A 23,351-nucleotide genomic window follows, 5' to 3' on the forward strand; every position below is an offset into this window, starting at 1 on the left:
CCTTCTTCAGACCTGAAGAAGAAGATTCTGAAGAAGGGTCTCGACCCGAAACGTCACCCATTCCTTCTCTCCAGAGATGCTGCCTGACCCGCTGAGTTACTCCAGAATTTTGTGTCTCTCTAACACATAAAGGTGTTGCTTTGATATTCTGACTTTCGCTTGGGAATGGCGTGGCAGAAAGGGTGTGCAGGAATAGAGGACCTGGGTGCCTGGTGAGGCAACAGTTATTTTTTAAAGTCACAAGGAACTGTAAATGCTAGAATCTTGAGCAAAACAGTGTTGGATTAACTCGATGGTGCTTTATTTGTCACATGTGCAACTGCACAGTGAAATTCATTTTGCATATTTGCACATGGGGGTGCCGCCATGTTTTGGCCCCGTTTCCAAAGTCTGCTCGGCCCGCGTGCATGGTCTACTGGAGAGGCTCCCAATCCAGGTAAGCCCCAGGCTCCTTCCTCCGTCGGCTTCAGCCCGTGAACCAGCGTCCCTCTGCTCTCCTCGCCCGGCCAACTCTGTCCCGGGGGGCACCTCCTGCAGCCGAGCTGGAGGCATTAACGCGGCTCACCCTCCAACCGCCCCTTGCTCCTCCTGTCCGACATCTCCAGCGGCTCTCTCCTGGTATCACGGTCAGCCGAGCCATCGGATCCTCTGGGTGGGCACCGCGGCTCCTCGGGAAGGTGGCACCCAGCGGGTCAGGCAGCATCTCTAGAGGGCGTGGATAGGTGACGTGTCGGGTTAGGACCCTTCTTCATAAAGCATCATGGGTCTACACACTGAAGTGCAGAGTTTGAAAAAGGGGTCCCAACTCGAAATGTTGCCCCTCCAGGTCTCCAATGAGGTAGGTATTAGCTCAGGCCCACTCTCTAGTTGTTGGCAGGGTGGTTCAGTTGCCTGATAACAGCTGGGAAGGGAAATGGTTCCTGAATCTGGAGGTGTGTGTTTTCCAGATTCGAGGACAATTTCTTCCTAGCTGTTATCAGATGTTCATAAGGTAATAGGAGCAGAATTAGGCCATTCAGGCGTCAAGTCTACTCCCATTCCATCATGGCTGATCTATCTCTCCCTCCTAACCCCATTCTCCTGCCTTCTCCCCATAGTCCTTGATGCCTATACTAATCAAGAATCTATCCCTGCCTTAAAAACATCCATTGACTTGGCCTCCACAGCCTTCTGTGGCCAAGAATTCCACAGATTCACAAAAGATTCATCTTCTAGCTGCCTGACCTGCTGAGTTATTTCAGCTCTTGTACTTTCATTTTCCCGGGTCTTGGGTTCAATCCTGACCCCTACTGCTGTGTTTTTGGAGGTTTTATGCTCTCTGCGATGGTCTGAGTCTCCCACGGATACTTCAGCCCCCTCCAGGTTTTCTCCGGGTGCTCCAGTTTCCTCAAACACTCCAAAGACATATAGGTTTGTAGGTTAAATTGGCTTTGGTTAAATAGTAAATTGTTCCTAGTGTGTAAGATAGTGTTAGTGTATGGGGTGATCGATGGTCCATGTGGACTCGGTGGGCCAAAGGGCATGTTTTTCATTCAGAGTTGTGAATCTGTGGAATTGTCTGCCACAGAAGGCAGTGGAGGCCAATTCACTGGATGTTTTCAAGAGAGAGGTAGATTTAGCTCTTAGGGATAAAGGAATCAAGGGATATGGGGGGAAAAAGCTGGAACGGGGTACTGATTTTGGATGATCATCCATGATCATATTGAATGGTGGTGCTGGCTCGAAGGGCCGAAAGGCCTCCTCCTGCACCTATTTTCTGTGTTTCCACGCTGTATCTCAAGTCTGAATGTGTAGGAAGAAACTGCAGATGCTGGTTTACACCGAAATGCTGGAGTAACCAAGTAGGTCAGGCAGCATCTCTAGAGATCGCCACAGAAGCTACCTGTTCTGCTGAGTTACTCCAGCGTTTTGTGTCTAGGGAAAGTCTGAAGTCTAAAGATGTATTGCACCATGTCAAGTCCTTTTTAGACATCACGTACAGAATTGCATTATGCCTCCACACTGCTGGAAGAATATAGAGACCTGAGGCAAGGTGCAGGGTTGAGAGATTTCAGCGCACAGTTAATCTGAAGAGTTGGTGCTGTTCTCCTTGGAGAATAAATGGTTGAGAGAATGACATTTAATAGAAACGTACAGGCACATGCCTGGGATTAGAGAGGTCTCAGATTTTGTTTTACACAGAGGCACAGTGGCACGGCGATTGTGTTGCTGCCTCACGGCACCAGAGACCCAGGTTCGATCCCGACTACGGGCGCCGTCTGTACGGAGTTTGTACGTTCACCCCGAGACATGCGTGGGTTTTCTCCGGGTGCTCCGGTTTCCTCCCACGCTCCAAAGACGTACATGTTTGTAGGTTAATTAGCTTCGGTAAAGATTGTAAATTATCGTGTGTGTAGAGGATAGTGTTAGTGTTAGTGTGTGGGCATTGCTGGTCGGTGCGGTCTCGGTGGGCCGAAGGGCCTGTTTCCGCGCTGTATCTCTAAACTAAACTAAGCAAAAAGAGGGTGGTGGGGGTGTGGAATGCACCACATGAGGGGGTGGTGGAAGCAGGCACATAGAATGTAAAGCTCAGGATCAGAATCAAAAGATGTACCATTAGCATGGAGATGAGGAGGACTTTCTTTAGTCAGCAAGGTGAATCTTTTTTGTTCATTGCTGCAGATGGCTATGGAGATCAAGTCATTAGGCAATTTTTAAAATCACAGATTGATAGGTTCTTGATTATTGAGGGTGTCAAAGGTTACGGGGAGAAGGCAGAAGAATGGAGTTGAGAGGGGAAGATGGGTCTGCCATGATCGAATGTTGGAATAGACTCAATGGGCCGAATGGCCGAATTCTAATCCTATGTTTTATGAACAGTCCCTTCAGCCCACAATGTCTGTGCTGAGTAACAACATTTAAGAGGCATTTAGACACCTAAATGCAGATTTTCTCCCTGCTTAATACTTGATAAACTCAAGATTCAGGTGAGGCAGAGGTTCACTTGCACTTCCTCCAATCACATCTACTGTTCTGTTGCTCTCGATCTGGACTCCTATATATAGAAGAGGCCAAGCGATATATAGGATTGCTATATCCTATATATAGGATATGTATATGACATACAGGATATGGATATATATATTCCTGTAAACAGGCAGGGGATGGAGAGATATGGGCCCAAGTTCCGGCGGATGGGAATAGTTCAAACTGGCATGTTGGTCATTACAGCCACCTTGGGCTGTTTGGCCAATTTTTTAGTTTAGTTCAGAGATACAGCGCAGAAACAAGCCCTTCGGCCCACCGAGTCCGCGACGACCAGCAATCCCTGCACATTAACACTAGCCTACACACACACACACACACTAGGGGCAATTTACACATACACCAAGCCATCTTTGGAGTGTGGGAGGAAACCGAAGATCTCGGAGAAAACCTGCGCAGGTCACGGGGAGAAGGTACAAACGGCACCCCGTAGTCGGGATGGAATCTGGTCTCTGGCTCTGACAGCACTGTAAGGCAGCAACTCTACCGCTGCCCCACCGTGTCGCCCTAATTCCTACACTGTGCTGCACTGTTCCATGAATAGAGGGGATCGCTTCCTGGTCCTGTGTATTTCAAGGAACAGCAAGCAGATTTTAATAATAATAATAATAATAATAATATGCCTTTATTGTCATTGTACGACAGTACAACGAAATTAGAAGTGCTACATCTGAAACAGTGCAACAGTGTAAATCTTTCAAAGACAATCGCACAAACATAGGAACCAACACAACAAATACCAATATCAATAAAAACCAATAAAAAACCTAATAAATAATAAATGAGTTTTACACCTAAAATGCTGAAAATATTTTTAAAAAGTGCGACGAAAGTGAGAGTCACATCAAATCAAGCGTTTCCATTCACAGTTCTTATGGCCCAGGGATAGAAACTGTTTTTAAGTGGGTTTGTTCTGGCCCTTAGGCTCCTGTAGCGCCTCCCAGAGGGCAGGAGAGCAAACAGTTTATATCCAGGGTGTGTGCTGTCCTTGATTATATTTCTGGCCCTGTTTAGACAACGCGAGCTGGAGATGTCCTTCAGAGAAGGTAGTGGACAGCCGATAATTTTCTCTGCTGTCTTAATAACCTTCTGGAGGGCCTTCTGGTCTGCAACTGAGCAGCCAGCATACCACACAATGGTGCAGTATGCCAGTACGCTCTCAATGGTGGAGCGATAGAAGGTCACCAGCAGATTCTCCTTCAGTTTGTTTTTCCGGAGCAGTCTTAAAAAGTGCAGCCTCTGCTGTGACTTTTTAACTACCGCTGTAGTGTTTGCAGTCCAGGAGAGGTCCTGGGAGATGGTGCTCCCCAGGAACTTGAAGGTGGAGACCCTCTCCACTTCCTCCCCATTTATAAGAAGTGGGGTAGGAACTGCTCTGTGTCTCCTAAAGTCCAGTACCATTTCTTTTGTCTTACTGGTATTCAGTGCGAGGTTGTTTGCCTCGCACCATTTGGACAGAGCACAGACCTCGTCTCTGTATGCAGACTCGTCTCCTCCAGTGATTAGACCGACCACAGTTGTGTCGTCTGCAAATTTGATGATTGAATTGGAGGGGTGAATAGGAGTGCAGTCGTGGGTATACACAGCATAGAGGAGGGGGCTCAGCACACAGCCCTGCGGGGAGCCAGTGCTGAGCGTAATGGTGGAGGAGCTGTGGGGGCCGATCTTGACAGATTGTGGGCGGTTTGTGAGGAAGTCTCTTATCCAGGCGCAGATGGATGGGGGAAAACCCAGGTTATTATACAGCTTGTCCACTAGTATGCCTGGGATGATCGTATTGAATGCCGAGCTGTAGTCTATGAAAAGCATTCTTACATAGGTCCCCGGGCTCTCGAGGTGGCTCAGTGCAAATTTGTGTAAAAGATTGAACAAGGATGAGATGAATCATCATGAGATAAACCTCGAGGTGAATCATCCCACCAACAATCAGAGAGCGGTCCTGAGCTACTGTCTACCTCATCCGAGACCCTCGGACTATCTTTGATTGGTCTTTACTGGCAAACTGGTAACGTTACGGTATTGACCTGGGCTTAGTAGCGGTATTCTTGCCACAGAATCAGCAGAGTTTTAAGCCACACACCAGACCAAAATAGAGTTGGAGAGAGAGAGAGATCCAGTACTGAAGTCGGCCCTTCAGCCCATCGAGTGAGTCTGTACTGAAGATCAGCCACTCGTTTGCATGAATCCTTCATTAATCCCAATTTTTGTTCTTTCCTGCGATCTCAACGACAGAGACCATTTAACCAACCTACACATCTTTGGGATGTGGGAGGAAACCTACGCGGTCACAGGGAGAAGCTGCAAACTCCACACAGACAGCACCCATGGTGTGGATTGACTTCTGGTATCTGGTGTTGTGAGGCAGCATTTCCGTCAGCTGCGTGTCTGAAAGTGAAGGACCTCACAACTAAACCTAATTTTTTTTTTAAAAGCTGCTGGAGGAACTCAGCGGGTCAGGCAGCATCCGTGGAAGGAAATGGACAGATGATGTTTCAGGTTGGGACCCTTGTTCAGATTTAAGGGTATGAAGATTCGGACTCTCAGTCTGAAGATGGGTCACGACCCAAAACGGCACCCATTCCTTCTCTCCAGAGATGCTGCCTGACCCGCTGAGTTACTCCAGCTTTTTGTGTCTTATTATCTCCACCATCTACAGTCTCTTGTTGCAGCCACACCTTGTGGTATGCCCACTTTTATTTACTTACTAGACCAAGTTGGGCCCAAACCTCTCCTGCATTGGTGCAGCACCCTCTCCTACCCCCCCCCCTCCCCCTCCCCACTTCCCCTCCCCCCTCTCCATCCCCCCAACCCCACTTATCCACTCTCCTCCCCCCCCCTCCCTCCCTCCCTCCCCCTCCCTCCCTAGGAGATAGATTTAAACTTTAAAATGTGAATAACTTAAAAAATATAACACCGATTTCAATAAAACTACTTGCTTTACCATTAAAGTGATGATGGTGAGTAAGGTGGGCCTAAAATTGTTGCGCTATCGTGTACCGTTTTGGCTGTAGTTCGATCACAAATAAACGAACAAACTAGAGTTTTATTATATAGATACACTTGCTTTACAACAAAGATCTCTAGGCAGCAAAACCTTTTTTTCCTTTGGAATAGTTACAGAACCACTGCCTATAACCCAGCGGTATCAATATTGATTTCTCCAACTTCAAGTAACCCTTGCATTCCCTTGCAGCAGATATTTTTACGGCATAGATAGATTCTTGATCAGTACAGGTGTCAGAGGTTATGCAGAGAAGGCAGGAGAATGGGGTTGGGAGAGAGAGATAGATCTGCCATGATTGAATGCTGGAGCAAACATAGAAAATAGGTGCAGGAGTAGGCCATTCGGCCCTTCGAGCCAGTACCACCATTCAGATTTAGATTTAGATTTTTTAGATTTTAGATTTAGAGATACAGCGTGGAAACAGGCCCTTCGGCCCACCGAGTCCGCGCCGCCCAGCGATCCCCGCACATTAACACTATCCTACACACACTAGGGACAATTTTTACATATTACCCAGTCAATTAACCTACATACCTGTACGTCTTTGGAGTGTGGGAGGAAACCGAAGATCTCGGAGAAAACCCACGCAGGTCACGGGGAGAACGTACAAACTCTGTACAGACGGCGCCCGTAGTCAGGATTGAACCTGAGTCTCCGGCGCTGCATTCGCTGTAAGGCAGCAACTCTACCGCTGCGCCACCGTGCCGCCCTATGATCATGGCTGATCATCCAAAATCAGTACCCCGTTCCTGCTTTTCTCCTATATTCCTTGATTCCGTCAGCACCAAGAGCTAAATCTAACTCTCGCTTGAATAAATCCAGTGTGTTTCTGTAAGATTCCCCTCTCATCCTTCTAAATTCCAGTGAATAAAAGCCCAGTCGATCCATTCTTTCATCGTATGTCAGTCCCGCCATCCCGTGAATTAACCTCATCAATCTAGTAGACTTGATGGGCCGAATGACCTAATTCTACTATCACCTACTATTCCCCCTTTCTCCGTCTCTCGCCCCACCCTAGTCCTCTTGCTAATTTCACCCTTTGTATTCCTTTGTCATCACCTCGTCCCCAGCCAACAATGGAGCATTGTGGGCTCCACCTTTCCTGAGTCGTCAGTGCAGGCTCTGCTTTGTTCTGCACCTTCCCACACCTCTAGTTTCCCCCCCCCCCCCCGACTCTCAGTCTGTTCAAAGGTCTCTACCCGAAATGTCACCTATTCCTTTTCTCCGGAGATGCTGCCTGTCCAGCTGAATTACTCCAGCATTTTGGGTCCACCCTCACTGATTCCAATTGTAGTTTGCATTCGGATGACCGAATGTGGGATTTATTGGTCTGTTGCCTAGTGTCACAGCAGTACAGGTCTATCAAAAATAAATGAGAGGAGATTAATAGTCTATTACTGTCGTCCTTACCCACTGGGCACTGCAGCTTCATGGACTTACCCCCCTTATCGACTTGTCATTTGAACCGATGGCGGTTTAAAGAAAAACCTTGTGGAAACACTTCCCCCAGCTTTAGGAAACCACATTTGTGAATCCACATTTCCTCTGCACCATTTCAAAGGATGTGCCACATTTCCCTATTAAGAGGCCAGAGGGAAGTTATTGTGCTGTTGTAAAGCACTGCCTTGCCGTTGGTCATCCAGGGGTTTAAAGGAAACTCCCACCACATGGGAATGCATCTTTGTGAATCGAGCTTAAGAGCAAACGCCATGGTGGCGCAGTGGTAGAGTTTCTGCCTTACAATGCCAGTGCCAGAGACCCAGATTCAATCCTGACTACCAGTGCTTGTCTGAACGGAGTTTGTACATTCTCCCTGTGACCACGTGGGTTCTTCTCCGGGTGCTCCGGTTTCTTTCCACCTCCACATAGATGTGCAGGTTTGTAGGTTAATGGGCTTCTGTAAAGTTGTAAATTGTCCCTGGTGTGCTTAATGCACAGGGTATTTATTCACAAAAAGCTGGAGTAACTCAGCAGGTCAGGCAGCATCTCAGGAGAGAAGGAATGGGTGATGTTTCGGGTCGAGACCCTTCTTCAGACTTCTATTTCTACTCTGACTAGCACGTGGCACTGGTAGTAATCCAGAGATTATTACCTTTGAGGTCCTACTTTTTAGATTATCTCCTAGCTCCCTAAATTCACCTTGTAGGATCTCATCCCGTTTTTTACCTATATCGTTGGTGCCAATGTGAACCACGACGACTGGCTGTTCACCCTCCCCCTCCAGAATGTTCTGCAGCCGCTCTGAGACATCCCTGACCCTTGCACCAGGGAGGCAACATACCATCAACATTCAACAGACTGAACTCAGTCTGAAGAAGGGTCTCGACCCGAAACGTCACCCATTCCTTCTCTCCTGAGATGCTGCCTGACCCGCTGAGTTACTCCAGCATTTTGTGAATAAATACCTTCGATTTGTACCAGCATCTGCAGTTATTTTGTTACACTTAATGTACAGGGTGATCGCTGGTCGATGGGCTGAAGGGCCTGTTTCCGTGCTGTATCTCTAAAGCCTAAGTTGGATTAATACCCAAGTGCAATATTCAGGAGCATTTTTCTTTTGGTGGTATTCTAATGAACTGCAGGATTTCTGATTCTGATTTAGTGCTTCATCTCTTCGCTTGAATTTTGTCCCTGTTTTAGTTTTTAACTTTAGAGATGCAGCGCTTCGCCAACCAGCAATCCCTGCACGTTAACACTATCCTAACGCACTCGGGGCAATTTAGATTTATACCAAGCCAATTTAACCTACAAACCTGTACGTGTGTCTTTGGAATGTGGAAGGAAACCGAAGATCTGAACCGAAGAAACCGGAAAATCTCGTAGAAAACACACGCAAGTCACGGGGAGAACATACAAACTCCACACAGACGAGCTACCGTAGTCGGGATCGAACCAGGGTCTCCGGCGCTGTAAGGCAGCAACTCTACCTCAACACAATCCGTTGTGTTTAGGTTTATCATTGTCACGTGTACAATATTGTCACGTGCACACCCCAACACTCGACTTCATGAGGAAATTCAACATGTGGACAGGTACATGGATGGATAGGAAAGCTTCAGAAGGATATAGGCCAAACGCGGGCAAGTGGGACTATTATAGATGGGGCACCTTGGTCGGCATGGGCAAACTAGGCTGAAGGGCCTGTTTCCATGCTGTACTGTATGACTGACTCTGTCTCCAATCACTCTTACAAAGGGACAGAGAAATGTTATGTTTTGCATGTTATCAGATCAGATAATACTCGACATAAATATATACAATTAAGTTATGCAAATCTGGACGTAATCAGAATTCTGACTCAGGATCAAACAGTTTGGTTGTTTTGATGAAATCTTTCTATTAAAATAGGTTCTGCAGCGGTAGAGTTGCTGCCTTACAGTGCCCGAGACGCGGGTTCAATCCTAACTACGGGTGCTGTCTGTAGGAAGTTTGTATCTACTCATGACCTGCGTGGGTTTTCCCCGGGTGCTCCGGTTTCCTCCCACACTCCAAAGACGTGCAAGTTTGTAGGTTAATTGGCTTGGTATCAATGTAAATTGTCCCTAGTGTGCGTAAGGTGGTGTTAGTGCGTGGGGATTGTTATTGGGGGGGTGATCGTCGGGCCGAAGGGCCTGTTTCCACGCTGTATCTCTAAACAAAACTAGACGCATTGAAATAATATGCCCTGTTTGTCGGAAGGAACTGCAGATGCTGGTTTCAACAGAAGATAGGCACAAAAATCCTGAGTAACCCAGCGGGACAGGCAGCATCTCTGGAGAGAAGGAATGGGTGACGTTTTGGATCGAGACTCTTCTTCAAACAATAATACGTCCAGTATTGGGTTTCAAAAGTGAAAGATGTGTTGTTTGTTGCCGCCTCGAAATACATATTGTATTCACTGTAATGGCGTATATCTTTGGCAACACAGATGCACCTGTGTTTCTTCCTCTGTCAGCCGATCTCAAGCAACCCTTTGTCTTTCGATCCCCCAGTGTGTGCTGACAAGGTGGGGTCAGATGAAGCAGCTCGGCCTGGCTTTTCATGTCGCCCGAGCTTTCATCCAGCTGCTGGGCTCCAGAGTTTCACTGAGCTGAATTTATTTCAGATCAGATCAAAAGAGTTCATTGTCACATGCACTAGGGTGCAGTGAAATTCCTTGTTCACATGAAGCTCACAGAATAGACAGGACACCGACGGGAATGATAAATGCGGCAATAAATATGATGAGTGCAGAGCAGCAGAACGCTGCAAGATCGGGCCGCAAAGAAATCAGAGGTAGTGCGGGGAAAAAAACATGATCGTGCAATAATAATAAACACTGCAGAACGGGCGGCACGGTGGCGCAGCGGTAGAGTTGCGGCCTTACAGCGAATGCAGCGCCGGAGACTCAGGTTCGATCCTGACTACGGGCGCCGTCTGTACGGAGTTTGTACGTTCTCCCCGTGACCTGCGTGGGTTTCCTCCGAGATCTTCGTTTTCCTCCCACACTCCAAAGACGTACAGGTATGTAGGTTAATTGGCTGGACAAATGTAAAAATTGTCCCTAGTGGGTGTAGGATAGTGTTAATGTGCGGGGATCGCTGGGCGGCGTGGACCCGGTGGGCCGAAGGGCCTGTTTCTGTGCTGTATATCTAAATCTAAAGATGCTGGTTTACACCGAAGATAGACCCTCAGTGCTGGAGTAACGCAGCGGGACAGGCAGCATCTCTGGAGAGGAGGAATGGGTGACGTTTTGCATTGAGACCCTTCTTCAGACGGAGAGGAAGCCTAGAGATATGGAAGGATGAGGTGTGGAAACGACAGATCAAAGCAGACAATGACAAGGGAATATGGTATGGTCTTGAGGTTAGAGAAGTCAATATTCATACCACGGAGTTGTAAGCTGCCCAGGCGAAATATGGAATAAAACTAAAAGAAAAGGTATATAACATAGCAAAGGGAAGCCAGGGGATTGGGAAACTTTCAAAGGACAATAGTAGGTAACGAATAGGGCAATACGGGCTGAAAAGATGAAATACGAGGGTAAGCTGACCAAGAATATAAAGTCTGAAAAAGGGTCTCGACCCGAAACGTCACCCATTCCTTCTCTCCCGAGATGCTGCCTGACCTGCTGAGTTACTTCAGCATTTTGTGTAATAAATACCTTCGATTTGTACCAGCATCTGCAGTTATTTTCGTACAAGAATATAAAGGACAGTAAAAGCTTCTTTAGGTATGTTAAGAGAAAAAGATTAGTAAAGACAAATGTGGGTCCCTTGAAGGCAGATACAGGTGAATTTATTATGGGTAAGAAAGTAATGGCAGAAGAGTTGAACAGGTACTTTGGTTCTGTCTTCACGAAGGAAGACACAAACAATCTCCCAGATGTACTAGAGGACAGAGGATCTAGGGAGACAGAGGAACTGAAAGAAATTTGCATTAGGCGAGAAATAGTATCGGGTAGACTGATGGGACTGAAGGCTGATAAATCCCCAGGGCCTGATGGTCTGCATCCCAGGGTACTCAAGGAGGTGGCTCTAGAAATAGTGGACGCGTTGATGATCATTTTCCAATGTTCTATAGATTCGGGATCAGTTCCTGTGGATTGGAGGATAGCTAATGTTATCCCACTTTTCAAGAAAGGAGCGAGAGAAAATGGGGAATTATGGACCAATTAACCTGACATCGGTGGTGGGGAAGATGCTGGAGTCAATTATTAAAGAAGTAATAATGGCGCATTCGGCAGTAAAAGGATTGGTCCAAGTTCACATGGATTTATGATGGGGAAATCCTTGAATAATCTTCTGGAATTTTTTGAGGATGTGACAAGTAAAATGGATGAAGGAGAGCCAGTGGATATCGTGTATATGGACTTTCAGAAAGCCTTTGATAAGGTCCCACACAGGGGATTAGTAGGCAAAAATGAGAGCACATGGTATTAGGGGTGTATTGACATGGATAGAAAATTGGTTGGCAGACAGGAAGCAAAGAGTAGGAATAAACGGGTCCTTTTCAGAATGGCAGGCAGTGGCGAGTGGAGTGCCGCAAGGCTCGGTGCTGGGGACGCAACTATTTACAATATATATTAATAATTTAGATGATGGAATTAAAAGTAACACTTGCAAATTTGCAGATGGCACAAAGCTGGGTGGCAGTGTGAACTGCGAAGAGGATGCTAGGACGTTGCAGGGTGACTTGGACAGGTTGAGTGAGTGGGCAGATGCGTGGCAGATGCAGTATAATGTAGATAAATGTGAGGTTATCCACTTTGGCGGCAAGAACAAGGAGGCAGATTATTATCTCAATGGTGTCGGATTAGGAAAAAGGGAAGTGCAACGAGACCTAGATGTCCTTGTACACCAGTCACTGAAAATAAGCATGCAGGTACAGCAGGCAGTGAAGAAAGCTAATGGCATGATGGCCTTCATAACGAGAGGATTTCAGTATAGGAGTAAAGAGGTCCTTCTGCAGTTGTACAGGGCCCTGGTGAGACCACATCTGGAGTATTGTGTGCAGTTTTGGTCTCCTAATTTGAGGAAGGACATCCTTGTTATTGAGACAGTGCAGCGTAGGTTCACAAGGTTAATCCCCGGGATGGCGGGCTTGTCTTATGAGGAAAGATTGGAAAGACTGGAATTCACTGGAATTTAGATGGATGAGAGGGGATCTTATAGAAACATATAAAATTATAAAAAGACTGGACAAGCTAGATGCAGGAAAAATGTTCCCAATGTTGGGGCAGTCCAGAACCAGGGGCCACAGTGTAAGAATAAAGGGGAGGCAATTTAAAACTGAGGTGAGAAAAAACGTTTTCACCCAGAGGGTTGTGAATTTGTGGAATTCTCTGCCACAGAAGGCAGTGGAGGCCAAATTACTGGATGAATTTAAAAGAGAGTTAGATAGAGCTCTAGGGGCTAGTGGAATCAATGGATATGGGGAGAAGGCAGGCACGGGTCACTGATTGTGGATGTTCAGCCATGATCACAATGAATGGCGGTGCTGGCTCGAAGGGCCAAATGGCCTCCGGCACCTATTTTCTATGTTTCTATAACATTAAGTGAAACATTGCTTTTTTTGGTATAATATATTAAACAGCAAAGATACAATGAGGGACAATGGGAGCAAAATACATTCATATTTATAAGAAATGGGAGCCAATCTGTGAAAGTATTTTACACAGAGGGTGGAGAGTAACTGGAACGAGCTGCCGGGGTGGCAGTGAAGGCAGATACCATAGTGGCATTTGAGAGACTTCTTTTTTTTTAGAGATACAGCGCGGAAACAGGCCCTTCGGCCCACCGAGTCCGTGCCTCCCAGCGATCCCCGCACATTAACACTATCCTACACACACGAGGGACAATTTTTTTTTACATTTACCCAGTCAATTAACCTACATACCTGTACGTCTTTGGAGTGTGGGAGGAAACCGAAGATCCCGGAGAAAACCCACGCAGGTCACGGGGAGAACGTACAAACTCCGTACAGACGACGCCCGTAGTCAGGATCGAACCTGAGTCTCCGGCGCTGCATTTGCTGTAAGGCAGCAACTCTACCGCTGCGTCACCGTGCCGCCCGATGGATATGCACATGGATATGCAGGGAATGGAGGGATATGGGTTTTGTGCAGGTGCATAAATGATGGTCTTGGCATCATGTTTGGCACAGGCATTGTGGACCGAAGAGCCTGTTTAGTTTAGCGTAGTTTAGAGATACAGCGCACATTAATACCATCCTACACACACTAGGGACGATTTACAATTTTACCAAAGCCAATTAACCTACAAACCTGCACGTCATTGAAATGTTCGAGGAAACCGGAGCACCCGGAGAAAACCTACGCAGGTCACGGGGAGAAGGTACAAACTCCGTACAGACAGCACCCGTGGTCAGGATTGAACCGGAGTCTCGGGCGCTGTGAGGCAGCAACTCTACCGCTGCGCTGGACAGCTCCTGTGTTTGAAGCACATGCTTGCAATATTCTTTGTGTTGGGCACTGACTGGTTTGGAGCTGGCCTTTATGTAGCTGTCTGATTCCTAATAAATGATTCATTGTCACAACTCTGCAGGGTGTACAAAACCGTACAAATCCTCCCCACTTAACAGCTTGTCGGTCTTCAGTACGGCACAGACGCAACTGCTGTTAGTGATGGGGGAGAGGCCAGTTGAAGTGAATTGAATTGAATATTTTATTGTCACATAGGGTTGCCAACTGTCCCGTACTAGCCGGGACATCCCATATATTGGGCTAAATTGGTTTGTCCCGTACGGGACCGCCCTTGTCCCGTATTAGGCCCGGGGGCCGCTGTCAGCCCGGACACTAGGCCCAAACACTGTGGACGCGGACACTGTAGGCCCGCAAACTGTAGGCCCGAGGGCCACTGCAGGCCCGGACAGTGTAGGCCCCGAGGCCTTGGCGCCGCCTGTCGGAGGTTGCATAGCAACCCGCCTCCTGGCCCGGGCGGCCACCATTAGTGGAGCGGGACCACTTGACCGCTGGCTGGGTGAGGTCACCTTGTTCCTTGTTTGGGAGTGAGAAAATTGGCAACCCTATTGCCGCATATGACAAGTCACAGTAAAATTCTTTGCTTGCATAGCCAAGGTATACAAATAGTCACCACATAAAGGGCGGCTTACAAAGTACCCCCGTGTCAGGTCCCCCTTTGTTCTTCCCCCTCCCTCACGGCGGCCCCCCCCCCACGCCGGGTCCTCCTTTGTTCCTTCCCCCGGCAGCGGCGTCCTCACTTCCACGCGGACCGTCCTGGTCTGTCGGTCGGCGCCATCATCGACCGCCGCGCCGACGTCTCCACTAACGCTGCCGGCCCCTCTCTGGCCGCCTCCTTGGTAACGACCCAGGCCCCAGCCGCAGTCTTATTGAACCCTTGTACTCTACAGGTGTACAGTAGGGAGCGTATCGACCGGTTGCATCGCGGCCTGGCTCGGCATCTCGAAGGCCCAGGAGCGAAGAAGACGGCAAAAAGTGGTGGACACTGCCCGGTCCATCACGGGTACTGACCTCCCCACCATCGAAGGGATCTACAGGAGTCGCTGCCTCACAAAAAGGCAGCCAGCATCATCAGAGACCCACACCACCCTAGCCACACACTCATCACACCCCTGCCCTCGGAAAGAAGGTGCAGGAGCCTGAAAACTGTAACGTCCAGGTTCAGGAACAGCTTCTTCCCTACGGCCATCAGGCTATTAAACACTACAACCTTAAATAGACGGGACTTTAGTTTTGACTTTACACTGTTATTGTTTAATTATTTGTTTCATAGATGCACAGTCTCTTGCCCAGAGGAGGTGAATCGTGGACCAGAGGGCGTAGGTTTAAGGTGAAGGGGAAAAGATTTAACAGGAATCTGAGGGGTAACCATTTCACACAAAGGGTGATGGGTGTATGGAACAAGCTGCCAGAGGAGGTAGTTGACGCATATATGTGTGTGTATATAGCTATATATACAGCAATATATATGTATATAAATAAATATATAAATATAAAATACCCTATCATCGGTGGTCACTATAAGCGAGGGTGACTGTCCTCTCCATAGGGTCGGACGCCTGTGCGTGACTTTGTTTAACGTGGGGAGACTGGTGTACAGACAGCCACCACACGGTCCTTGACAGATCTGGGTCAGGATCCAGTGGCGTGGAGTCCAAGATGACCGGGGACCCTTTTCTGCTGCAGCCTTCATCCATCCGCCTTCCCAGCCGCTGTGACGCTCCACTAAAGTCAGCCGTCATCCTCCCTCCGCCTGTTCCACCGTTGAGGTCTTGGTTGGATCGCTCTTTGTCAGGGACCTCCCCCCCCCCCTCGACCTTACCGCCATGGGTGACCCTACCAGGACCGTAGTTCCAGACGGCATCGCTCTCAGGATCTCAGGACCGCACGAGCTTCTCCACCGCGACAAGGTAACAATTCACGGAGAGGAAAAAAACACACTAGTATATATAAACATAGCACAAAACGTAAGGAAATTTGTGTTTGGTAGATTATTTCTTTGTTGTAACAATGCTTCTTGGCAATAAATCTTATACCGTTGGAAAGCCTGTTTATTTCCCTTTTAAATGGTGCCACATTTGTAAGGAGCATGCATTTGTGGGATGAGCAGCAGAGCTGAGTATGTGGGTTGCGCCCATGAAAAATCTGCCAAATCTTCTCTGCCAATGCCAAACAGCTTATTCTGCCATTGACTCTTGTTCGGTGTTGTTTGGTGGATTGGATGATTGAAGTCTGAAGAAACAAGACATATTGGCAATTTAACAATTTATTCATTTAATAAACAGGAGCCTCAGTAGCGTGTGGAAGAACCATACACAGCCACAACAGCCTGGCACCTCCTCCTCATGCTGGTCACCAGCCTGGTCACACACTGTTGTGGGATGGCATCCCATTCTTCAACCAGCATTTGTCGCAAGTCAGCCAACGTGGTTGTGTTGGTCACTCTGGCACGAACAGCACGCCCAAGCTGATCCCACAAGTGTTCAATGGGGTTGAGGTCAGGACTGCTGGCAGGCCATTCCATCCTCTCCACTCCCAAATTCTGGAGGTAGTCTCTGAGAAACCCTGCTCTGTGGGGGCGAGCATTGTCATCTTGGAGGATAGAGTTCGGTCCCAGACTGTGGAGATATGGGATTGCCACTGGTTGCAGAATCTCATCTCGATATCTCTCTGCATTGAGATTGCCTCCAATGATGACAAGCCTCGTTTTTCCAGTGAGGGAGATGCCGCCCCACACCATCACACTGCCTCCACCAAAAGATGTTACTCTATCGGTGCAGCAATCAGCATAGCGTTCTCCGCGTCTTCTCTACACTTTGACCCTATGATCCAACTGCCGTAGGCAGAATCTGGACTCATCGCTGAACATAACGTTCCTCCACATGTTCAGGTTCCAGTGCACGTGTTGCCGACACCAGCGCAAACGGGCCTGACGGTGAAGGGCAGTCATGGCAGGCCTCCTGGCAGCCCTATGAGACCGGAGATCGGCTGCGTGCAGTCTGTTCCGAATTGTCTGGGCAGAGAGCCGTCGGCCATATCGTCCTGCAAACCTTGACTGCAAATCTGTAGAAGACAGCCTACGGTTCCTAAGTGCTGACAGGGTGAGGAAACGGTCTTCTTCGAGTGTCGTCTTCTTGGGACGCCCACTTCGCGGCCTGTCTCTGACATCCCCCGTTATATGGAACTTGGCGATGGTACTAGGGCTCACTCCAAATAATGCCGCAACTTGGTTTTGCGGAACACCAGCTTGAAGTTGCCCTATCGCACGGGCCCTATCCAGATCAGTCAAACGTGGCATGCCGATTCTTGGAGCAGACACCTACTGACCACTGTAGCAGGGCCCATGCTCACAGATGCTGCCAATCAGGCACCTGATTGTCAGCACCTGGCGGTACCAGAAGCGCAAAACAAGAGTCAATAGCAACAGCAGAATAAGCTGTTTGGCATTGGCAGAGAAGATTTGGCAAATTTTTCATGGGCGCAACCCACATACTCAGCTCTGCTGCTCATCCCACAAATGCATGTTCCTTACAAATGTGGCACCATTTAAAAGGGAAATAAACAGGCTTTCCAACGGTATAAGATTTATTGCCAAGAAGCATTGTTACAACAAAGAAATAATCTACCAAACACAAATTTCCTTACTTTTTGTGCTATGTTTATATGTGTGTATTATATTGTATATCATGAAATTCTTAATGAAATACAATAAAATTCGTACTTGAACAGCACAACAGATATGCAAACATAGTGCTCTGTAAAACCCGTAACAACAAAAAAGATCACATATATATATATATATATTTGGGGAGTGGGGGGGAGGAGAGGGTGCTGTACCAATGCAGGAGAGTTTGGGCCCAATAGATCCACTTGGTCTCGTGTGATAATAAAGAACCATTGAATAATCAACATGATGTCAACCACTTTCCTCCTCTTCAACTGACACGATAGTAGACTGTCTACTTTATGAATGAAGATAATGGATTAGCACAGACATAAAACTTTGTTCTCTCCAGACAAGGTGCCGCTGAACTCCTTCAAAGAGCGGGGGGAGGGGAATCCTGTCGAGGCGTGTGGTCAATATTTTTTTTTCCCTTCCAAGGACTTTAGTCAATAGTTGCATATCACAGTGTACCGGAAGGCACAAAAATGTTCAAGAGTCACATTACATCAGGCAAACATTATAATACAATAGTGGCATCTTTATCTATAATGCACTCGCCCCCCAGCGTCACGGAAGGCCTCCATTGTCCCCGTGTTCCCTCTCCAGGGACACACGAGCACGGACATAGGCCCGGAAGAGGGGCAGGCAGCCAACTCTGGTGTGACCATCGACCGCCCGCTGCCTGGACCCACGAATGGCCATCTTGGCCAGGCCCATGAGCACACCGACAGGGAGATCCCACCCTCCCGATCGACCCTCCCTGCCCTGTGCCCAAACACGTGGGACTAAAATGCAGCCAAAACTTGAGGAGCAGCCCCTTCAGATATTCGTACAGGAGCTGCAGCCCCTCACGCTCTACGTACACGTGGAACACGGTCTCTTCCTCGCCGCAGAAGTGGCAGGCGGCCGGCAAGTCCGTGAACCGACTTAAATATCTGTTACACACCACGGCTCTGTGCAACACTCTCCACCCCAGGTCCCCGATGTAAAAGGGGAGGACTCCCTTGTTGAGAGACCTCCACTGGGGACCGCCCCCGCCGTCAGGCGGTCACACGGACCGCCAGGGCGTGTCCAGACAGAGGTGTAGAGTGTGCAGGGGCAGCCTGTACAGTAAACGTCTCTGCGTCACGCTGGGCATCCCGGTCATGTGTGGGGCCGTCTGCCGGCGAATATTCCAGAGCCTGGGCCCGATGAGCAATTCCAACGGAGCGGGGGTAAGCTCGGTCGGAATCGTTCTATGCACGCGCCTCTCCTCGACACCTGCCGTGACAGGGTGAGGGCCGGCCCCCCCTCGCAGTTACAACACCCCCCCTTCCCCCTGAGGAGCGGCGCGCTGGCTGAAGGTGACCAGATCCCAAACTCTAAAGACATCACGGTAGAAGCTGGGCAGATGCCGTGTGGCGAGTCGACCGGCGCCCGCCACCGGGAGCCGCGAAACCCCTCTAGACAACGGTCCTGGCGGAAAATATACGCGGCCGGAGCGCGCCATATGGGAGGGTGCTCCGTGTACACGTACATCAGCAGGGCCCTGAGAAGGAGAGCCACCACCTGGGTATGTGTGGTCAATACTGTGTCTCAAACAAACATCAGTGAAAGGTCAATAAATCATCAGTAAAAGTAAAAGTCTGAAAAAGGGAGCCGACCCAAAGTGTCACCTGTCCATTTTCTCCAGAGATGCTGCCTGGCCCGCTGAGTTACTCCAGCACTTAGTATCTATTTTTTGTGGTGGCACAGTGGCGCAGAGGTAGAGCTGCTGCCTTAGAGCGCAAGAGACCTGGGTTCAATCCCGACTAGGAACAAAGAGGTCCTTCTGCAGTTGTACAGGGCCCTAGTGAGACCGCACCTGGAGTACTGTGTGCAGTTTTGGTCTCCAAATTTGAGGAAGGATATTCTTGCTATTGAGGGTGTGCAGCGTAGGTTTACTAGGTTAATTCCCGGAATGGCGGGACTGTCATATGTTGAAAGACTGGAGCGACTAGGCTTGTATACACTGGAATTTAGAAGGATGAGAGGTGATCTTATTGAAACATATAAGATTATTAAGGGGTTGAACACGTTAAAGGCAGGAAACATGTTCCCAATGTTGGGGGAGTCCAGAACAAGGGGCCACAGTTTAAGAATAAGGGGTAGGCGATTTAGAACTGAGATGAGGAAAAACTTTTTCAGTCAGAGAGTTGTGAATCTGTGGAATTCTCTGCCTCAGAAGGCAGTGGAGGCCAATTCTCTGAATGCATTCAAGAGAGAGCTGGATAGAGCTCTTACGGATAGCGGAGTCAGGGGGTATGGGGAGAAGGCAGGAACTGATTGAGAATGATCAGCCATGATCACATTGAATGGCGGTGCTGGCTCGAAGGGACGAATGACCTCCTCCTGCACCTATTGTCTATTGTCTAAGGGGGCTGTGAGTACGGAGCTTGTAGGTTTTCCCTGTGACCTGTGTGGGTTTACTCCGGGTGCTCCGGTTTCATCCCACACTCCAAAGACATTCAGGTTTGTAGGTTAATTGGCTTTGGTAAAATTGTAAAGTTGTCTCTAGTCTGTAGGACATTGCTGGCGTACGGGGAGCTCGCTGGTCGGCACGGGTTCGATGGGCTGAAGGGCCTGTTTCCGCACATTATTTCTAAAGTCTACAGTAAAGTCTTGAGAAAAAGATTATCTGGCCACGAGCCCTTTACAGTTGTGATAGCTTACTCTAGTTCTGATAACACAGTGGAAACATAGAAACATTGAAAAATAGGTGCAGGAGTAGGCCATTTGGGCCCTTTGAGCCAGCACCGCCATTCAATATGATCATGGCGGATCATCTAAAATCAGTACCCTGTCACTGCTTTTTCCACATATCCCTTGATTCCGTTAGCCCTCAGAGCTAAATATAACTATCTTGAAAATTGGCCTCCACTGCCTTCTGTGGCAGAGAATTCCACAGACTCACAACTCTCTGGGTGAAAAATGTTTTCCTCATCTCAGTCCTAAATGGCCTACCCCTTATTATTAAACTGTGACCACTGGTTCTGGATTCCTCCAACATCGGGAACATTTTTCCTGCATCTACCCTGTCCAATCCTTTAAGAATTTTAAATGTTTCTATAAGATCCCCTCTCATCCTAAATTCCAGTGAATACAATCCCAGTCGCCCCATTCTTTCATCATATGTCAGTCCCACCATCCCGGGAATTAACCTGGTGAACCTACACTGCACTCCCTCAATAGCAATAATGTCCTTCCTCAAATTAGGAGACCAAAACTGCATACAATACTCCAGATGCGATCTCACCAGGGCCCTGTACAACTGCAGTAGGACCTCCTTGCGCCTAAACTCAAATCCTCTCGCAATGAAGACCAACAAGCCATTAGCTTTCTTCACTGCCTGCTGTACCTGCATGCTTACTTTCAGTGACTGATGTACAAGCACACCCAGGTCTCGTTGCACCTCCCCTTCTCCTAACCTGACACCATTCATTCCTGTTCCTGCCACCAAAGTGGATAACCTCACATTTATCCACATTGTACTGCATCTGCCATGCTTCTGCCCACTCACCCAACCTATCCAAGTCACCCTGCAGCCTCATAGCATCCTCCTCGCAGCTCACACTGCCACCCAGCTTTGTGTCATCTGCAAACGTAGAAGTGTTACATTTAATTCCCTCGTCTAAATTGTTAATATATATTGTAAACAACTGGGGTCCCAGCACCGAGCCTTGCGGGCACCCCACTAGTCACTGCCTGCCATTCTGAAAAGGACCCATTAATTCCTTTTTTTTTCTTCCTGCCTGCCAACCAGTTCTATCCATGTCAATACCCTACTCCCAATGCCATGTGCTCTAATTTTGCACACTAATCTCTTGTGCGGGACCTTGTCAAAGGCTTTTTGAAAGTCCAGATACACCACACCCACTGGCTCTCCCTTATTCATTCTACTTGTTACATCCTCATACAATTCCAGAAGATTAGTCAAGCACGATTTCCCCTTCATAAATCCATGCAGACTTTGACCCATCCTGTCACTGCTTTCCAAATGCGCTGCTATAACATCTTTAACAATAGACTCAAGCATCTTCCCCACTGCCGATGTCAGGCTAACTGGTCTGTCATTCCCCGTTTTCTCCCTCCTTTCTTAAAAAGTGGAGTTACATTGGCTGCCCTCCAGTCCACAGGAACTGATCCAGAGTATAGAGAACATTGGAAAACGATCACCAATGCATCCACGATTTCTAGGGCCACCTCCTTGAGTCCTCTGGGATGCAGATCATCAGGCCCTGGGGATTTATCTGCCGTCAGTCCCAACAGTTTACCTAACACCATTTTCTGACTAATGTGGATTCCCTTCCGTTCCTCCCTCCCACTAGATTCTCAGTCCTCTAGTATTTCTGGGAGATTGTGTCTTCCTCAGTGAAGACAGAACCAAAGTACTTGTTTAACTGTTCTGCCATTTCTTTGTTTTCCATTATAAATTCACCTGTCTCTGATTGTAAGGGACCTACATTTGTCTTCACTAATCTTTTCCTTTTTACATATCTAAAGAAGCTTGTCGAGTCAGTTTTTATATTCCCCGCAAGCTTTCTCTCGTGCTCTTTACTGCCCCTCTTAATCAACCCCTTTGCCCTCCTCTGTTGAGTTCTAAATTTCTCCCAGTTCTCCGGTTTGCTGCTTCCGCTGGCCAGTTTATATGCCTCTTTCTTGGATTTAACACTATCCTTGACTTCCCTCGTCAGCCACGGTTGAGCCGCCTTCCACGTTTTATGTTTGCGCCAGACAGGGATGAACAATGTTTGGAGTTCATCCATGCGGTCTTTAAATCTTTGCCATTGCATCCCCGCCGTCAACCTTTCAAGTATTCCAGCAAATCCTCCTCCTCAGCGCTGCTACCGATTTTTTTTTTATTTTTTTTTTTTAGAATGGTTCATTGTTTTTATTTTTATTTTATTTTTTTTATTTTTATTTTCTTTGGAAGTAAGCACATTACATTTTAATGGTTCCTTTTTACAGGTGCCAAGAATTATTAAAACATTATTTGTACAACTTCCTTTTTAAAAAGAAATGAGAAAGAAAGAAGTAGTGAAGAGTAAAGAATAAATTAGTGAGTATAGAGTGAAAAAAAAAAAAAAAAGTAAAGCAAAAAGGAGATTCTCCCACGCAACCAATCGATGTTTTTTAATATTCTTAATCAATTTTCAGTCAAACCCAGAATTTTTAATTTTATGCTGATATTACACCGCATGATTCCACAAGGTCAATAAATGGAGACCAACTCGCTAAGAATTGGTCTTTTTTTTCTATTAGGAGGAGTCTCATTTCTTCCAAATGTGCTGTTTCCAACATATTACCAATCCACATTTTAAATGTTGGTGGAGTAGACTTGCTACCGATTTGATTGGCCCAATCTATATGTGGATTAAATTCACCCATGATAACTGCCTTCCCTAATTTCCCTAATTACGCATCCCTAATTTCCTGCTTGACGCTATCCCCAACTTCCCTACTGCTGTTTGGTGGTCTGTATACAACTCCAACAAGTGTTTTCTGCCCTGGGCTATTTCACAGTTCTACCCATGCCGATTCTACGGCATCCAAGCTAATGTCTCTCCTTGCTATTACAGGTACAGCAAGCAGTGAAGAAAGTCAATAGACTGTTGGCCTTCATAACAAGAGGAGTTGAGTAGAGGAGCAAAGAGGTCCTTCTGCAGTTGTACAGGGCCCTA

The 23,351-nt window shown here is 47.6% G+C and overlaps 1 protein-coding gene across 2 annotated transcripts in view; it reads left to right on the plus strand.

Annotated features, from left to right (window-relative positions):
- The window catches only part of usp33 (ubiquitin specific peptidase 33), an 85,273-nt gene extending 70,085 nt beyond the window's left edge, over positions 1-15,188 (plus strand). For both annotated transcript variants that reach the window (XM_078408162.1, XM_078408163.1), the window contains exon 25: positions 14,879-15,188. In XM_078408162.1, the coding sequence (XP_078264288.1) occupies positions 14,879-14,998 (120 nt within the window). In that variant the 3' untranslated portion in view covers positions 14,999-15,188. The remainder of the gene's footprint in view (positions 1-14,878) is intronic.
- Positions 15,189-23,351: the final 8,163 nt, after the last annotated feature.

Source organism: Rhinoraja longicauda, chromosome 11 (genome assembly GCF_053455715.1).
Source record: "Rhinoraja longicauda isolate Sanriku21f chromosome 11, sRhiLon1.1, whole genome shotgun sequence".
Classification (NCBI taxonomy): Eukaryota; Metazoa; Chordata; class Chondrichthyes; order Rajiformes; family Arhynchobatidae; genus Rhinoraja; species Rhinoraja longicauda.